Here is an 18,487-nt window from a genome sequence, read left to right as displayed (position 1 = left end):
GGAGAAGAGGTAGAATTATCATATTTTGTATAAATTCACGAGAATTTTATTAAACGTGCTAAGTTAGAGAAGCTGGTGATCTGACCCAGGTAAGGAGGTCAGGGAAGGCTTCCCTGAGGAAGTAACAATTGCACTGATCTATGAAGGATGAGTAAGAGCTCAGACTGCATTCTGTGCAGAGGAATTGTGATGTACAAAGGCCTGACAGGACCGGTGGGCACGGCACCTGCTGGGGAACAGAAGGAGGCCGGTGTGGCTCTCAGAGAGAGCTGGGGGCCAGGGCCGCGTGGTGGAGACAAAGTTGGGTCTGAAGAAGGGGTCAAGCCAAGCAGGTGTTAGACCATATTAGGGATTATGCATTTATTCTGATTGTTTGGGAAACCTCTCAAGGATTTATAAACAATAGGAGATGAGATCAGGTCTCTGTGCTGAAAGGATCCCTAGAGTGAAAAAGCAGGGAACACCCCAGAAGAGGGAGAAATGAGTGAGTGGAGACTGATGCAGTTGTCTGGGCAAATGGTGGCATCTTTGATCAGGGTGGTAACAGAAAGAAGGCTAGACAGAGATCTAAAGTAAAACAAGACTTGGTGACAAACTGGATCTATGGTGTGATTCCTGGGTCTCTCTGTTGGCCAGAATCTTTCCAAATTAAGGCTTGTGCAGATCTGACATATTTATTCTCCAGAGAAACATCTCTTCCAGGGACCCTTCAGAATTTTTGTTCTATCATTCTTTATGGGCCACCTGTTACAGATTATTTTGGCTGCTGGTGACACAGCAGAAGACAAATTAAAGGCTTTCATGGAGCATGCTTATTGGTCCCAGAAAGCCAGGTGAAGATGAAAGAAAATTAGTGCCAGCACAATGAAAACAGTATATAAACTACGGGAGGTCAATTTTTCTTTTGGAAAATCAGAATAAATGCTTTTTTCCCCCTCTTAGTTCTTTACACTTTCTAAAGCTCCTTACGACCCCCCAGGAACCAATGGGATAGGCAGAAAGGAGTAAATCAAGGGACCAGAGAAGATGAGGACTCCTAAAGTCACAGAGGTGTGAGAAATCATTACATGGGCTCATGTTTTCCAAGTCCAAGATGAAGGTTCGGCCTCCTTTTCAAAATGAAAACCATAATCAAGGTTGAAACAGCAGCCTGCTGTTTGGGGAAGGGTATTCCTTTACTGAGTAGCCAGCTGTAAATGTAACAGATCCAAGGCCTCAGTCAACTAGAAAATTCCATTTCTAGATTCAGTCTAAGTAGCAGAAGTGTGCTTCTTGCTTTCATTGTTAAAGCAACATCACCAGATTCTTTACTGGCCAAATGAAGGCAGGACAATCGGGAAAATTCTGCTTTTGTATTGACCCATCATGAAAGTGAAGTTTCAGGAGGGATCTCGGGAGTTCATGCCAATCCGTGGGGGAACTGGAACCAAGAGGGGAAAAAAAAGGCAGGCCTACTTTCGCTTTATGTGACTTTATTTGTGAATAACTTTGGTGCTTGGTCTCCATGACATTATTTTACTTTTCATATTTAGCTGGTCTTTAATTGATACTCATGAATGGACTTTAAGCCCATGTTCTTGTATTTTCATTAATAGGAAGCTTGGTTTTTACAAGATTATATTAGGAAGCTTGATCCTAGCGTGGTTCTAAGGATGTGCTCCACCCTCTTTTGAGATGTGAAGGCATCCTAGACATGGGGTATGTCTTCCCTGCAGCTGTAATGTCTCAGTTCTGAGGACTGTCAATGTTCACTGAGTAGGATCATCAACTGATACTTCTCTACCAGAGAGGAGGTATTTTACCTTCTATCTGCCATATTTGATTACCACCCCCCCAATCACACCTGGGCCAAAGTATTCAATAATATTATTTATCAAAATAAATTTATTAGACGTATTCAAAGACCACTTCGAAGTCTAGCTGCCATCAGGACAGGTTTTGGCACTCATAATGGACGTTGTTTTCTACACAACAGCACTCATTCTATTACACACAACACTTGACAATTCCAACACAGACTGTTTCAGTCTTAGAGTTACATGACATAACAGTACTGATGATCTGTAGGCATAAGAACTTCAATACCTTTGCACATAGTAAACACGTTACTTAGTACTAAAAAACCCCCAAACTACACCACTATGTGGTAACACGGACTGATTCACGGAAAGATGTACAGCCAGCTAGCTAAGGCCACATGATCCCAGACCTATTGATTTTAAATGCTTTTGGACCAATAGCGTCACATTGTTAACTTTCAGTCTCACGTTCCTGCATTTCCAGTGTGAGACACGCCACGTTTCGCCTGCTCTCCCTGTGTTCCATCACACTTGTGGAAGCTACCGGCTTCCTGCTTCACTGTCAATAGTTCTGAGTGATGTGTGCTGAACACCCAGGCTGAATTCAAGGTCAGTCTTTACGGCAGGTCACGTCCTTTCCCCTTAGGAAAAAAAAAAATGAAATGTCCTTTGCCCGTGGGCTTCCTTTCTCATCTCATGTAGCATGGGGCTCTGTGGTGGGCTGAGGCTGTTTACACAAGTCCTGGTAGAATTCCGACTCCAAGAAACGAGGGTAAGAGTTGTTCTCCATCAAGCTGTATACCCTTTTCTGGGCAGTTGTAAAGCAGCCACTTGTAGCCTCTTGTATGTTTTGGGCGATCAGAGTTTTGGTTTGAAAGTCTATGTTTATCTGAAATAAAACAAGAAAAAGTGGTTTATTCCATATTCAGAGATAGAGACTGAAAACCTACTGAATATCTGCAAACAACAGAACAGGAAGTATGTGATTAGCTTCAGCAGCCACGTCACTCATGAAGTGTAATTCACCTCATTGAAAGCTAGAATTAGGCAAAAAACATTTACCCCCGCCTCTTTTTAGTTTGAGGTCTCTTTAATTCTTTGGTTTCACTTTGGTGCTAAGAATGTTCCAAATATGCTGAAATGAGGAACTTTTTTTTCCCTTCTTACCTCTTTCGGAGCTTCTTTTTCTATGAAGTCAGTATATATTTTCCGTGCTTTCGAGGACAGCTTTTGGGGTGACTTGGTTTTTTTGAAATCTTCACACGCCAGCCAGAATTCAATATTTTCTTCACAGAACTCAGATTTTAAAAAAGCTCTGAATGCAGCAAGACCATCTAGGGGGGAGAGGGGAGAAAAACAAGCATGCAGAATGTGAACTGAGTGACCAAATAATCCCACACGTTTTTCCTAGAGCTCCTCCTCTACTGTATTTTCTGATTTCTAGGTAGCAATTTTCTAGATTTCCCTCAAACCTGTAATCCTCAGAACTTAGTTCTTTAAAGACTAAGATGCCAGTCGGCAAAATCCTTAAGTTGGCACACTGCTACAAAAATATACTTAGCTTTGCTATAGATGGAAATCCTTATAGGGGAGCCCTAAGATCTCCAGGAACTAAGCCTCTTGAAAACACTGTATGCAGAGGAAAAGCTGACTCAATCTTAACAAAGAGCAATTACCACTGCAATTTTTTAGGCTAGTATTCCCCCCTGGAGTGAATAAGCCATGCATTTCCGTGGTCAATCACTGGGAATTTAAAGAAAAATAAGCCTCATGTCATAGGGATCTTAAGTCCAATTCCCCTGGGGCAAGCTGCTCTTGCTATGCAGACGCAAGCTTTCTAGACTCCTGTGATACTGGAAATGGATCAAATTCAAGAGGTTAACTTACATTTACTGGCTAGCAGCTCATCAAATGCTTCTGACCACAGCTGTGCTTCCTCAGGAGAAGGCCTGCAAGAGAGGTTCTGCACATTAGCTCACGCATCTCAGCTTCCCTCTTCAGCTCGGCAACTAGTTGTGCATATTGGCAAGTACAGGATTTTTAACTTACTTGATAAAGGTTTGCTGTTTGCTTTTCTTGCCAGTTTTGGGCTTCCCAGGAGAGGAGGAATTTTGCAAGAAGTAGCTCAAACGGGTCTTCCAATCTTTTAATCTTTTAAAAAAAAAAAGATTCACTATGTGGCAACACTTGACATTGCCATTGCAGCTGAAGGCATTTTTACCAAATAAAGTCACCCCCAGTAGGTACAAAACCAAGTAAGACAAAACAACTTACTCCTTTAACGTTTAAACCCAGCACCTAGGTACTGAACACAATTAGTTTCACCCATTCATCTGAACATAATTACTAGTTTTCTAACTAAGGGTAGGACTACATAAAATTAAAATGACAGGGTATTTTAATGAATTTAGTTTGCATGACTGGGCAGATGCTATTTCTGGCCCACAAAAGGCAGCAGTTTTTCTGCAACGTTAATTACAATTCTGAGACATGCACACTTGAAGAAACCGAGGTGGAACTGCCCTGAGCCAGCCGGTGCTCATTTCCCCTTTACCCTTAGAGCAGGAGGCTCTGGACCACCCTAGAAGCTGTGTATAATGGGTGTGCATTAGTGAGAGAGAGAATTCCCCCCTCCCCCAACTACAACACTCGTTTTAAGCAGATGATGCAGAATAATTTGTTCCACAGTCCTGAGTGGGTGAGATCTGCTGTTTAATTAAAAAAATAGATTTAAGAAGCATATATTTAGAATCAGCAGCACTATCTCCATCCCAGCAGGTGTGTAAGCTAATCAGAATTTACAAGGCAATGGACTAATGCTGGGGACACGCTTCGGGCGCAGGATTCTCTGGTGTCATTTTAAACGCAAGGAGACAAAAAGACAACCCGCGATTCTTTAGTGCATTTACCATCGCCTCTGCATCAAGAATTGTCTGCAGTTCGAAACTCTACCTAAGAGTCCTCTCAGTAACAGAATTACCTACCACACAGCTTAACCCTACTTAACAAATTAACCTTTTTCGCATTGTTTTTTCCTGCAGAGGCGCCGGCTACACAGTTCCAATGTCGAAGCCGAGCGCGAATGTACCGCGTCTGCAGCCACCCGGGACACGGAGGTCGGCAGAGGCGGCGAGGGAGAAAAGAGAGCAGTACTCACAGGGTCCGCTTCATTTTTTCCCGCTTTTCCTCGCCCTTGGGGCTGGTGCCTGCGCTCTTGTCCATGGATCCGCAGTCGTGCTGGACAGCCAGGAACATTGCACTTTGCATTATCGTCTTCCCGTTGGGGTTGCAATGCCTCCCGGCCGGCCGCGCGCCGCTGCATTTATAAGAGGCGGAGGCGCGGGGGCGGGGCCCCACGACGCCGGTCCCGCCTCCAGCGGGCGCCGATTGGCCGGCTATGGCCGGGCACGGGGGCGGGGTCAGCGCCGCTCCGTACAGTCACGGGCGCCGCCGAAGGGTCCGGAACGGGGTGCGCCGCTGACGTGAGCAGTCCCGGAGTCGTGCGCACTCCGGCCGAGCGCGGAGACTGGCTGGGGCCGGTGTGGGAGCAGACACAAATTTTCCCTGGAGCGGTCGCCGGCGGTCTTGGCCGAGTTGTGGTGGCCAGGCGGGGTCGCGAGTGGAGGCAGGGAGCCAGGTTGGCGGCAGGCCCGGCAGGGGCGCTCGCCCTTCCCCGTCCCCTCCCCCGCCCCTCCCTTCCCCCACGCTCACGTGCTCCTGGTTTCAAAGGTGTGACGATTCCTGGGCTCGCAGGGAGAGGTTGTTTCCTAGGAACCTGAGTTCAGTCACCTTATCTTAAATGAGGATGTGTGTCCCCATTTTGGAGCGCATGCCCTCTCCTCATAGCTCCTTTTTGGTCTGTATCCTAAGGCAGCGCTTTGGTCTCACCTGTTCCTCTGTGAGACTGTTTAATTTGGGGGAAGGAAACGGTGAACGGGAGGAACGGTGAAGTCCAGGGGCTGCTACTCCGCAGCTTACCTGAGCATCTTGGAGCACTTCGGGGAATGAACGTTAGTCAGGGAAGGGGCAGGAGAAAGTGCTCTAACTGGTTGTGCAGATTTGTTCGCCAGCAGACACGTGGCTGGGTCTGTTCCTGGGGGTGCAGACATAGTCCTCAGGAGTCCTTGGCTGCCTCTCCTTCCAGAAGAGGAAGAGAAATCACAGATCTTCTTGTGATGAGATAGAGGGAAACACCAAGATCTCGCAGCTGGCATGCACCAGCATCACTTAGTGTAAGAGTGCAGGGATGCAGGATTTCCTCATGATTCATTCTTAGTTGGCTTAGAATTTACCAGAACACATAATTGGCAAAAAAAAAAAAAAAAAAAAAGGTGGTGGGGGGAGGGAAGGGGGGAAGTTAACAGTTTGTTGGAACGAGCTTAATTTGTTAATTCTTCAAAAATCATCTTGTTACAGCACAATTTTAATGGTTTGGTTGATAAGGACAAGAAGATAACCTCAACTCCAAAACGATTTGCTGTCAGGTAGCATTATTAGAACCGTGGAGTGGACTTTTCAGGGGGATTCCCTGTGAAGCATCTGAGTGACAGTAAGATTAACAGCAAGGTATTAGGCTGCGAATATTCTCTCGGCTTTGCGTTAGAACTGTTAAAAGAAAATTGAAACTAGTTTACCATATTCTGATGATGAGCTGCAGGTAGTTGGAGCTCTAAGTTTGATTTGGAGAGGAAAACCTGCAACTGTTAGTAAGAAGAACAGACATATACTCAATTATGGAAAGGAAAATCATTTAGATTTCAGTAGTAAGGACTTGGAAGCATTTTGTGAAATGTAAGAATGTAATTTTTGTCAAGCATTTGCTCTTCTTCATCTTGCAAAGAACTTTGCGCGGTATTTCCTACATCTATTTTCACTTTCTGTTGATTCAGTGCTCATTTGTTAAATATGTATAATATGCAGACACTTGCTTTTTCTTGCTAATATAAACCCCAATATATTTTTCACTTAGAAGCTTGGATGGTAGAATTCACTCATAGTGGAAAAGACAGGAGTTCTGACAAAGAGGCAGTGAGGAGAGCGAACTGTCAGGATCTCTAGTTAGACTCGCACCTTAACCAGTAAATGCTAAGTTACTACTGGGACACTTCCATCCCACCTTCTTGAGCACCAGTTTCTCATCTGTATTAAAGAGTAATGTGTCTTTCTTGCCAACCTCATTGAATATTATGTGAATCTTTTGTGAAAGGCCCTTGTAAATTCTAAAGTACTGTAGGGAAGTTTGTTGTTTTTCTTAATTTGCATGTGTGTGAAAAAAGAAATACCTGGAAGCATAGTTATTCAAGCTAGAAAAATCATTAAAGGATTCACTTAGGTGGATTATACATGTGTTAAGTACTATTAAAATGTCAGGATAGCGTCACATAGATTTGTAGAGTATCAGGCTCGTAATAGATACTTGATAAATGTTCTCTGGATAATAAATAAGAAAATAAGCAAACTTTCATATTTAAACTTTTCAGAGATCAACGAGCCAGAGAAGTTTAATCATCTCAATACATTCACGAAAGTGTATGTGTATCCATGTCAGTATCTGGTTTAAGTATATAGACTATTCTAGACATTATTTTGTAAGTGTGTAACATAATTATTTGCCTTTTTCACAAACCATTTCAGATTGACAGCTGATGTTAAGACAGGCAGACCATATATTTAAAGAGAAAGCTAGTGTTGATGACTTCCTTTTGTTTTTTAGTTGCAGCTGGCTTTTAGGTAAATGGGATTGCTCAATATTAAGATGACACGTATTTTCCATTCTGTGGTGGAGGAAGAAGCAATGCAATAGGTTGTAACTACTGCACAGGAAAACCACGGCTTGAGAGTGATGTGGGAAAGGACGCATAACATTTTCCCTGCTGGGTCTGTCTCGCCCCCTACTGGAGAGCATGTTAGTGGTGCAAGTTTGCAGGCTGGTTCTTGAACTTTTTGCACTTAAAAAAAATTTAAGTTACAAAAGAAGGCAAACAAACAAACAAAAAATCAGTTTCGAGGAATACCGTGGGGAGACTATGAAAAGCTCAAGTCGCTGCTGCCCAACTTCTCTCTCCCTCTCCCGCTATGTGCTGTGATTAATAAAAAACAATTATGATTAGCTAGAAATATTTATACACAACAACTTTCATACTTGTGCTTTAGAAATTTAGGAAACAAGATACGTGCTTAAAAAAAAAACCACAAAAGGATCATTGTGTGTGTTACTCTATGCTTTACTTTTTTTGGTCAGTAAGATATCTAAATTTGCAAAAGCTGTAAACCTACTGCTTACCTCGTGAAAGCTTCAATCGGGGGAAGTTAAACAAAAGGAAAAACAGATTTAGGGAATTAAGTGCCATGTGGCAAAGGGTGATGAGGAACTGGGAAAAATGAAAGCTTTCAGCATCCTTGTGGTTGACCGTATTTGAGGAAGTGTGACACCTGTCTTGTTTTGCCTGTCTGTCTTTCTTTCTTGTCTTTTTTTTTTTTTCCCCTTTGGTCTCATTCTCATTTAACTTTAATTGGTGGAATATTACTTTAACAGAAGGAACACATGACCCCACAGGATATTGTACGCCACTCTTCACCCCTAATATAATCTGAGACTTTAAAATCTTAATTACCGTCTTTCTTAGAATGCAATTTGCATACCCAGAAGCTGGTAAGAGAGAAAGTTAGTATTTTATTCAGGAATGAATCAGAGTTTCAGCCAAGTACTTGACATGTGTTATAGAGGAGTTAATAATTTTACTAGTCCTTGTGTTGGTAATTCCAGTAAGAGCACTTCCATGGTTCTGCCTTAAGTTCACCCATAGTAAGATGTATGTCGTACTTCAAATGCAGGCAGGACCTACTTGAATTTAACAAGTCCCCCCTTACTAAATAAAGCATATGGATTCTCTTTGGAAACCGACAACAGAAGCATCACAAATTATATTTTCTCCCTGAACTAATGTGCAGTGCAGTATCTCTAGTAGGTTTCTGTAGTTGAAGAACAGTTAGTGTGAAGTCTGGGTTTGGGGCATCGTTCCCCCCATGTGCCTGTTGCTGTCTCCTGGGACAGTGGACTTCCTGGGATCGCAGGGGAGGGGCAGCAATTAGAAACACTTCCTTAAGAAATGAGTTGCATAGATGGCATATTGTAAGCTGCAGAGGTAAAACTAGGAATTTCTTTCCTGACTTTTGTTCTCCTGGTTTTTTAATTTTTGTGCACAGAATTTTGTCAAATTATTAAAAAGACAAGTGTCTTATTGACCTTTTTTTTTTTTTGAAATCTTAGGATATGGGCTTCATAATATACACGATTTCAAAGGTCTGCATGTTATCAGTTGCAGAGAACCCAACTTTCAAAAAAATTTTTTTTCTTCAAGTGTGAAGAAAGCCGCCTTTTCATCTAGTAAATAAGGATTCTGTTTGCACTGGTATTTCCAACTTACTTACTTTCCCTAGGTAGAGAGTATTAACCCATATTATAAATTGGTTTTCAAAGATCTTTGATCCATGGACTACTTCACAAGAACCTAAAACTTTGTGGATTTTTGCTCCCAAACACATTTAAAAAAAAAAAATAAAAGAAACCCCCAAGTTGTAACCGAATTAATTGGAAGAACAGTGCTTTCCAGGAGATACCAGTGGGCCCTGATACAGCTGCCGTGAAATAGACACTCAGGTAAATGCTGAGCTGACATTCTCAGCTTCAGAAGACAAAATAATTTTGCCTTTCTTTTCATAAGTTATCCTTAGGAGAGCAGGATCATTGGAGGGTTTGTCCATAATTGGGATACTTGCCTTTAGTTCCCAGTTGCTGGCATTGTTTTAGTTATGACCCTAGGCAGATTGCTTCGCCTTTTTGTGCCTAGACTTCATATCTTTTGGGGAGAAGTAATTAAAGCAGGCTTCCTCTGCAAGGAAATGAAGACATTGCCGGGAATGCCCCGCATGTCTGGGCGATGACAGTGCACGGTGTGCAGGTCTGGCACTCGCAGCACTTTGCAGCAGGACTGGTTTCTTCCACGCGACTCTCTGCCAGTTTAGTTGCTGCTTTCCTAGCACCCGCTATTTGCTGCTGCTCCAAGGGTGGCAGGTCTCCCATTCAGGTGGGAGAGTTAGCTGAGAAGAAGGCCCTGAGTGTCTAACAGTTCGAGGACAAGCTCTGTCTTGCTTCAGTGGAGGACGAGCTGCGTTAAGTTTGGGGGTGGTCTATTGGGGGGCTCCTTGGTCTGTGGTCCTGACCGTGGGAGGGTGCGTCTGCTCCATGCCAGGCACTGGACCTTGGATCCCGCGCCTTCACTGCCTGATCCTGCTGCTTTCCTGGGAGTTTGTTCATCCATTGGGTTCCCTGTTGGTCCACTTAGCCTCTTCCAGATGCCCCATTGGGAATATCACAGATGTAAGGTTACTTTTGGAAATGTTTTAGGTTCTTCCTCAAAAATGTTTTGGAAATGTCCAGCTCTTCACTTGCTAATCTTTTCATCTATTTTGGAAGAATTCTCCACTGTCTTCACTGGGCAAATTCATTTCTCTTTCTCAGCGCAGCGCAGGAGGATGTAAAGCTGCTGCTTCTGCCTCTTCCTTTCTAACTGCATCCCGCCACCCACACCCCCCTCCTGATTGTAGTCAACCTTTCTTATTTGGAGACTTACAGTGCTTTAATTATTTTATCTTCTTCAGTTACTTCAGTTTATATTTGGTTTCATATATTCAAGAGGTTTTAAATAGGCTTAAAATAAACGCAGCTAAGGTGGGCATAGTCACCTGGCCTAGCCAAGCCTGGATCAGCCATATTGAAGCCAGCAGCATGAAGCAGTTTCTTAACTCTTGAATTCGTCTGACTAGAAGTCTCCATTTTCTGATCTGTGTCTTACACCCAGTTTCAAGGCTCCACCGTCCATGTTGTCTTCATCATGGTCAGTCTCATCTTTAGCAATGATCTGACTTTCTTAATCATTTAGAACTTACTCTATATGCAGTAGAGTTAAAAAAATTTTTTTTTCAGAAGAGTAAGTTTGCTCACTCTTTCTAACCATTATTTAGTTTCCTGTGAAAGTAGTTTTATACTTCCCCGAAGATGGAGATTTTCACCTGAAGCATCTTTTTAGTGCTGTCTGAAGTTGTTCTTCACTTTTCTGATGTAGTTCACTGGTGTACTTTAAAGGCTGTTTTGCTTGTAGTTACTTAAAATTGGATGTGTTTTGATGCATTTTTAAAGACTGAATACTTCGTGTATTATCAACTTGTTCTGAATGTTTAGATTTCTCTTTGCTAAGTCCTTGAGTAAAAATCTGTGTTTTAAGCCCAGGCAGAGAGTTGGAGTTTTCCAGCTCTTTGTTAACGCCCTCCAGTTTTTCTATTGCTGATCGTTTGTTCTTGAGTCTGGCTTCCATGAAAGTTGGTCCAGAGCCTTCAAATTCTTTTTAAGTTGGGTTGAACTTGCCAAAATTTTGGAGGGCAGAAACTTTAGTGACTAGTTCTCTGTCTTTATTTCTATAAGGTAGGCTTTTAATTATGAAAAATCTATGACTACACATAACACCATCTCTGGTCTGTGGGGATCTGGGTCTGGTTTAATGGTGTCTGGCGGGGCTGCCACTGGCTGACACTGTGTCTGCAGAACCAGGGCAACACAGAGCATCGTGGCCATGAGCAGGCCCTGTGAGATCCCCTTGGCTGTTCTGAGCCAGTCTAGGTTGCCAGCCCTCGGATGTCTTCACCGGCTGTAGAGAACACTGGTGAGCATCTGCCTGGAATCAATCCCGTGTCTGGTAACGAGGGCAGACCTTAACGCAGGTGCAGGAGAGAGGACAGATGCACTAAATTCTTGGTTAATGTTCCTTTTTCTCTTGACTGACTTTTCATCCTGTGGCTCTTTGAGGTCTTATTTTTTCTACTCTCAGAATCCCTCTGTGTCTGCGTGGCCTTGAATGTATGTGGGAGGAGGCTGGGGAGAGATAATGGAGGACCCTTCCAAGGCTTCAGCTTACTTGTCCAATTTCACCTTTGAAAAACAAGAAAGAAAGAAGTGGCATTTTAAAAAGTTTTCACATCTCAAGAATCTACAGTCCGACTATGAGCAAGGAAATCGTGATTTTTTTCAGGCTCTACTTACATGTAGTGAAACGTTGATTGATACAGAGGCCCCTCAGTTGCTTCCTTTCAGAACCGTCGTTTTGGGAGGTGTTAGACGTTGGATGCAGAGGTCCTCACAGAGGCCCCTAGGCCATGGGGGACCGAAACTTTGTCGAGCAAAACAGCTCAGTCTTCTTGTCAGTCAGGCTGCAGGTTGGTTGGAAGTTCACTGGCTTTGGCTGGGCCGGGCACCTCTGCTGACCTGGCTGGGATTGGCTGGAGATTGGTCAGTCTGGGCCAGCTGAGTGTGGGTGGCTCTGCAGGGTCTTGGATGGGTTTCTCATGTGGCTGGAGCTCAGCGGAGGGTCAGCTGATGTTGGCTCTGGCCCTTGTGTCTCTCATCTTTGTCTTGTAATCAGGCGATGGCACAGCACAGGACAACCACTGGAGAGAAGTCAGCTGATGTGCATTTCGAAAAGTTCACCCCAAGAGATGTCAACATCACATTTGGTGGCCTTTTGTCTTCTTGAAGTCATGATCCTGAGGGAGACTATAGGTTGTCTGGAATAGGAGTAGGAGTCGTAGTCACCCATTTCTCCTCTTTCTCTGGCTCGGTTCACAGGCCACTGTGCGGCTGGGACATGTGGATGACAGAGGTGAGCTCCTGCTGCAGGGGACAACAACCCCGAAGTGGCGGAACGAGCATTCCCAAAGCGCTGCGCTCTGCTGACCAGGTGAGGAGACCCTCTGCACAGCACGCTGTCCAGAGGGGATAACGACAGTGTGGGTGTCAGGACGCTGAGTCAGGGACCAAATGCCGAGGGACTGCTGCACCCCAGGGGAGCCCTTCCTATTTGCAGGCCTCTGTTTCCCTCTCCGCAGAGCAGGAAATAGGTGAACAAAACTCAGATCCTGAATCTGGTGGAGCTCAAGCTGGTGTGAAAAATTCATCTTGGGCAGGATTGAAACCACTTTTTCCCGAGAATGCTACATTTTTTTTGGTGGTGGTGGGGTACCTATTGTAGAGTTTTCTTGAAAGAATAAATCAACATCAGTGTCAAAGTGCAGGGAGTGATGCTCTGAGTTATTCCTTGTGTTGTCTTTCCAAAAGGTGATAAGCCTCTAATTCCTGTTCGGAAATGTCTGGCTGCAGCTAAGAGCTGCAGAATTTCAGTCAGCTTGACATGTTGCTCTTTATCTTCTCTTTTCCACCTCTGGGAGGCCCTGGCCATCCTTCCCCCTGGGGGACATCCCGATCCCTTGGGCTGGTGGATGCCTGTAGCAAACCTGAGGGGCTTCTTGGAGGAAGCTGCCTCTGCTTTGTGAAGATACCAGCAGGATGGAACATCTCCCTTTCTTTTAAATATTACATAGTTAAGGTATCTTTTTGCCATAAACATAAACAGACCTTCTTAACAGACTGCTTTTTGATTTTAAAGAGTGCTTACAAACTTCGTGAAAAGGCGAAAGTGAGTCCTTGTGTGTTGGGGGAGGGTGGAGAAGAGGCAGGTGATGGCGGCGGGGAGGTGTTGGAAAGCTCAGCAGAGGTGTGAGTCAAGGTGGTCTGGAGAGCTTTCCCCGTGGGTCTCCCGGGTCTGGGCCGGGGGCTCTTTCTAGGGGTATCACATTTACTTTCTGTCTGGAAAGGGATTCTTCTCACAGCGTCCTCTGCAGCGTGTGCTCATTTGTCCCTTGGAGGCTGACATTCCTTACATGGCTTCTTTTTTCCTTCCGCACGTCCACACTCTGCATTCACTCCTGTGAAGTCAGCTGTGGTCTGTCTGCCAATGAATGTCACCGCTGGTCTCTCTCTTCCCACACAGTTGTCCATCTGCTTGGTTCACTTAGATGACTCATGGGCGGTTCGAATGAACTTGTTGAAAACAGCGTTTCCCATTTTTGCACCGAAACCTGTTTCTTGGCCTTTGTTCTCCATCTCAGTAAATGGTACCATCATCCACTCAGTTTCCTATGACGAATCTGTCCTGCTTATTAATTTTACTTCTTAAGTGTATCCTGAGACCATAAACTTCTCTGCATTCCCATTTCCACTTTCTTAATTTTCTCTTCATCCCTGTCATGGATCCAAGCAAGACATCACACCTTCTAACTGATCCTCTCTCATGAATTATCTGTTTTCAGCCAGCGTGATTTCAATAAAATACTTATCTGATCATTATTGCTTTTCTGATTAAAACCCCTAATGGCTTTCCATTACCGTTAAGATAAGTTCCACATTCCTTGAACTGACCTGCAAGATGATTTCTGGCCGCTGCAAGCCCTTCTGGCCTCATCTTCCGTTCGGCTGCCTTGCTCTCTGTGCTCTTGTCCTGCTGGATGTTTTTCAGTTTGTTCCATGTGCTGTGCTTCCTCCTTCCTTTAGCCATTTGCTCGTGCTGTTCCCTCTGTCTGGGCCTTTTCCCCTTCTTCCCACTTTTTATCCATCTTCTATATCGTTCATCTTTTTCCAGGTATTGTTTAAATGACTTTTCTCTCCGGCACGTCGCCAACACACTGTTCCTCACTCCACTAACACATCCTCCCAATATGATTACCTGGTTTCTTGTCACTGTTCCTCACTAGACAATTTCTTCTCCCCCATCTCCTCCTCCTCTGTCGTCTTCTTTTTCTTCTTAAAAATGATTGTATCCTGGAACATAGAGCATACTCAGTCAGCATTTGCTGAGGGAATGGAGTGAATGAAGGGGTGGCTACTTTTCCAGGGCCTCTGCCATCTGTTGTCAGTGTGACTTGTGTCAGAGGTTCATATGTCCTCATATCTATAATTAAATTTCTATTGTAACCTTGTAAAGGTTCCATATTAACACTGAATTTTGCAATGTTTGTAAGTAAGTTTTCTATTGTTTCTCTTGATACTTTTTCCATTTGCAATGTGTAAAATAATCTATTTGTTTGTGTTTAAAAAATCTGACTTTTACCTATTGTAAATAGGTAGAATAAACTTTGTTTATAAAACCACTTAACAGAGATCCATATTAGGAGGAAGATTGACAAGGTAGTGATATGCAAGCTATACACTTAAAACATTATGAACCAGGGAATAAGCTCACATTTCCTCTAATAAGGATGTTTTAAAAAAAAACCCCATAGGATTAAAAAGTCACATGGTATTGTCATTTGTTCTCATTTCACTGTCTGTTACAATATATATTTGAACGAAGTCATGTGTATGTGTGTATATGTATTTACTTAATAATAAATTAAATCTAATATAAAAGTAGCTTGTTTCTGAGGCTTTTTAGGAAGTTCCTTTTTGGACTGTTACCTAATAGGTTGCTTCTTTTTGTTTTTGTCAGGCGAGTAGACTGAGGCCTAACACATTGTAGATTTTGAAGGACGATGTTTCCTGATGGTTTTGAAGCTTTCATAATGATAGAAGACGTAAGTTCCTTTATACTTTCACTGCTTTTAAGCTCTGAATTTCCTATATAAACACTATTATTTGGATTATAATGTTCAAATTTATTAAAACATTATAATATACAATATATAATATATCCAATGATCAGTTTAGGTAATTTTCTTTGGTTCAAGAAGAGGAAAAAGGAAAGCATGATTAAGAGTACAGTTGATTGGGTAGCATTTGAAAGAGTTAAAAAAAATTCTGGGCTTCTGCTTTAAGGTCTTGTCTTGAGCCTTCTTCCTCACAATCTGCTGAAAGAACTAAAAACGGAAAAAAATAAAAGAGAGCAAAAAGGAAACAGGAAAACCTCATAGGAGCGCTAAAGAGGAGGAGAAGGTACCACTGACATACGAGAAATGTGGAACTTGGGGAACATGTGAAACAGAACGAACCAGACTGAAGCAAAACCAGTCAGACTTGAATAGCAGGTGAATTCGAGCCTCTTGAGAAGTAAGTGGTTGGTTTCCTCAGTGTAACCTAAAAAAGTTTCCTTCTAGAGCAGTAGAGGTTTAAACAGGGCTGTGCTGCAGGGTCACGGGTGAGGATGCTGCAGGGTCACAGGTGAGGATGTGCTATAGGGTCACGGGTGAGGATGAAATTGCATTATTTTAGAAGCTGTACCAGTGACTCACATAACAAGTTTCCCCAGGTTTTGCTTTACACAGACAGTTTACTAAATAAAGTACTTGTAGGCCAAGGAGGGAATAAAAGTAAAAGTCAAAGGCTTTTTAGAAATTATTAAAAATAATATAATCATATATGAAAATCTATGGGAGGTGGCCAAAGTCATACACGGAAAATAATGTCTTAGTTTCTTTTTTTCTTTTTTAAATTGAAATATAGTTGATTTACATTATTATGTTAGTTTTAGGTCTACAACATAGTATTTTTATATGTTATACTCCATATAAATTTATTATAAAATATTGGCTATATTCCCTGTGTTGTACATTACATCCTTGTAACTTACTTTATACCTAGTAATTTGTGCCTCTCAATCCACTTGACCTGTCCCTCTGCCCACTGGTAACTACTGCCTTGTTCTCTGTATCTGTGAGTCTCTTTCTGTTTTGTTATATTCATTCATTTGTTTTATTTTTTAGATTCCACATATAACAGAAGAAAGAATGAAAATAAATTAACCCTGTCTGTCTTTGTCACCTAGTGGTCATGTGGAGTGCTGTGTTAAGAGGGAGTCTGAAGGTGAGTCTGTACTAACCGGAGCACTGCTGTTGGTGAGTAGTGACTTCATGGCTCCCTGACGCCCGCTTGCCCCAGTTCTGCATGAGCTCACCCGGGTGCTGCCGCAGCCTGTGCTTCCCTCTGCGGGGGCATTTTATCCGCTGGTAGACAGTGGGCACTTGAGGTCAGAATCTGTCCTCTCCATCCCTGCATCTGCAGAGACCAGCCCTGGGCTGGCACACAGTACAAGCTGATCACGCTCATTATGTGAATGAGTGATTTAACTTCTCTGAGCGTAATTTTTTTTCCATTTGTAAAATGGGACTGCTAATACTACATGATAATAGAGTTTTCAAGAATCTTCCATAGGAAAAGTCTGGCCTTACCCCCTTTAATAAAAATGGCAGTCGATTTTGTATATTAAACACCGATTATGTGCTCCAAACCCTGACCAGGCACTTTACATATATTATCATCATCTCTTATCCTTACACCTCCATCAGATAGCTACTGTTATCTCCATTTTATAGATGCTTGGAGACATCAAGAAACTGCCCCCAAATAAGTAGCAAGGAGGTCTGGCAGAGCCAGGATTTGAATTCCAAGTCTGTAGAATTGAAGTTTCTATGGGAAGTTCAGTTTGGGTTGTCATCATTAGGTCTGTCTCCTCCTGGATACCCTGCCTGTGTAGTTGTGATCTGTAAAAGGTTAACCTAGAAAGTTGAGCTGGTGAAATCAGGCCTTGAATACGTGGCTTGGCACATGGTAATTATATGCTCAATGTAATTGTTGAGTGAAATAATGAATTAGTTAATTAATAGAAAGCCCGTGAATGGCATTAATGATTTATGTTATACACCAAGAGACTGTTCGTATATGTGTGTTTCAAGAGTTTTTAAACACCCACAGCTTCAGTTCAGATGCTGTGCAGATATGCCTAAGAAGGTAAAACTGGAGTTTGATTTTCATTTAGTGAGTGAGAAAATGTGAAATAAAAGAATTGGTGAGTCATCTAGTGATCTCATTAAAGAGGAAGATTTCTAGATTCTATTCCCAAAATAGAACTGTTATTTTTATATTTTCTTTTTGTGAATGTGAAATAAAATGCTTTGTAAATTGTGGAGTGCTGTATACACAACATATTAGCAAGAAACTGGGTTTTTTTGTTTTGTTTTGTTTTGTTCTGTTTTGCATGAAGCTTGGAGGAAGTATCTTCTGGGACCTGTTGAAACCAAAAGAGGGGAACAATTTAGAGATTCTGGTAAATCGACAAAAGAAAAGGGCTCTTTCATTCAGTGAAAGCAATGTTTGTTTTGTCAGCATCTCCTAGAAGCAAGGCTGGTTGACTAACATGTAACAAAGAGATTTCACTGGTGTGTCTGGTTATTTCACGGTTGAGACCTCAGCGGTAACCCCAGGTGATAGCGGTGTATTGTCACCACGTGCACGCAGTCTGAACGGAGAGTCAGGGGACTCTGAGACAGGCCACAGTGCTCAGAAACCCAGGCAGCTCTGGGAGCCAAGGGTGACTCCACTTGTCTGTCATGCTTGTGACTCAGCCCCCTCTCTGTGCTTCCTTCTGGATTTCTTCCTGTTCCAGCATTGGTTACTTCTTTTGTCTCTCCTTGTTTCTGCCTTATGGCTTCTGCTTACTACTCTCTGTCTTTAAAAATACCAGTAAGCAGCATTTATTGAGGCTTACTGTGTACCAAGCAGAATTTCATTTTTATTGTCAGAACAGTCTTTTGAGGTAGGAATAGGGTGCCTTCCTTCTTTGATTATTCATGATTGTCATCTCCACGATAAGTGCACAGGAATGCAAAAGCCATCAAAACAGAAAAACTTCCACTAATGAACTGAAAAGCAATGCATTTTACACTCAATACCCTCTCCCCACTTAATAGTGGTAATTAACAGTCACTAAGATACAATGTAGATGGAGGGCAAAGCCTAAGAGCAAAATTTGCAAAAGATGCAGAATGTCAAGAAATTGCTGTCAATAGGAAAATTATTGGTCAACGAGGGT

At 42.8% G+C, this 18,487-nt stretch overlaps 1 protein-coding gene and 1 long non-coding RNA gene across 8 annotated transcripts in view; one reads left to right on the top strand and one right to left on the bottom strand.

Annotated features, from left to right (window-relative positions):
• Nucleotides 1-1,856: 1,856 nt before the first annotated feature.
• Nucleotides 1,857-5,114, bottom strand: RGS2 (regulator of G protein signaling 2). Its single transcript, XM_032466779.1, has 5 exons — nt 4,957-5,114; nt 3,849-3,950; nt 3,687-3,748; nt 2,967-3,133; nt 1,857-2,688 (listed from the first exon to the last, which is right to left on the bottom strand). The coding sequence occupies exons 1-5, from the start codon at nt 5,064-5,066 to the stop codon at nt 2,494-2,496; spliced, it is 636 nt and encodes a 211-aa protein (XP_032322670.1). The 5' UTR covers nt 5,067-5,114; the 3' UTR covers nt 1,857-2,493.
• Nucleotides 5,115-5,241: 127 nt separating this feature from the next.
• Nucleotides 5,242-18,487, top strand: part of LOC106729812 — a 214,682-nt gene continuing 201,436 nt past the window's right edge. For 4 of the 7 annotated variants that reach the window (XR_004314675.1, XR_004314674.1, XR_004314676.1 and 1 more), the window contains exons 1-5: nt 5,244-5,436; nt 12,478-12,589; nt 15,173-15,257; nt 15,499-15,729; nt 16,383-16,482. This is a non-coding gene — a long non-coding RNA (uncharacterized LOC106729812). Of the gene's footprint in view, nt 5,437-12,477; nt 12,590-15,172; nt 15,258-15,498; nt 15,730-16,382; nt 16,483-18,487 lie in introns of all 7 variants that reach the window. The other 3 variants (XR_004314680.1, XR_004314678.1, XR_004314679.1) reach the window with 3 other exon arrangements.

The sequence above is a fragment of the Camelus ferus genome, chromosome 23 (assembly GCF_009834535.1).
Source record: "Camelus ferus isolate YT-003-E chromosome 23, BCGSAC_Cfer_1.0, whole genome shotgun sequence".
Classification (NCBI taxonomy): Eukaryota; Metazoa; Chordata; class Mammalia; order Artiodactyla; family Camelidae; genus Camelus; species Camelus ferus.
The sequence above is the reverse complement of the archived record's forward strand: the minus strand, read 5'-3'. Positions and strand labels throughout refer to the sequence as shown.

What these genes read in the sequence shown, in the direction of transcription:
- RGS2 (XM_032466779.1), bottom strand. Translation starts at nt 5,066, where the DNA reads ATGCAAAGTGCAATGTTCCTGGCTGTCCAGCACGACTGCGGATCCATG. An exon ending in TGAGCTGCTAGCCAGTAAAT is followed by an intron (nt 3,134 to 3,686) that starts GTAAGTTAACCT and finishes TCTCCCCCCTAG; the next exon opens with ATGGTCTTGCTGCATTCAGA. An exon ending in AAAAAGAAGCTCCGAAAGAG is followed by an intron (nt 2,689 to 2,966) that starts GTAAGAAGGGAA and finishes GTTTTATTTCAG; the next exon opens with ATAAACATAGACTTTCAAAC.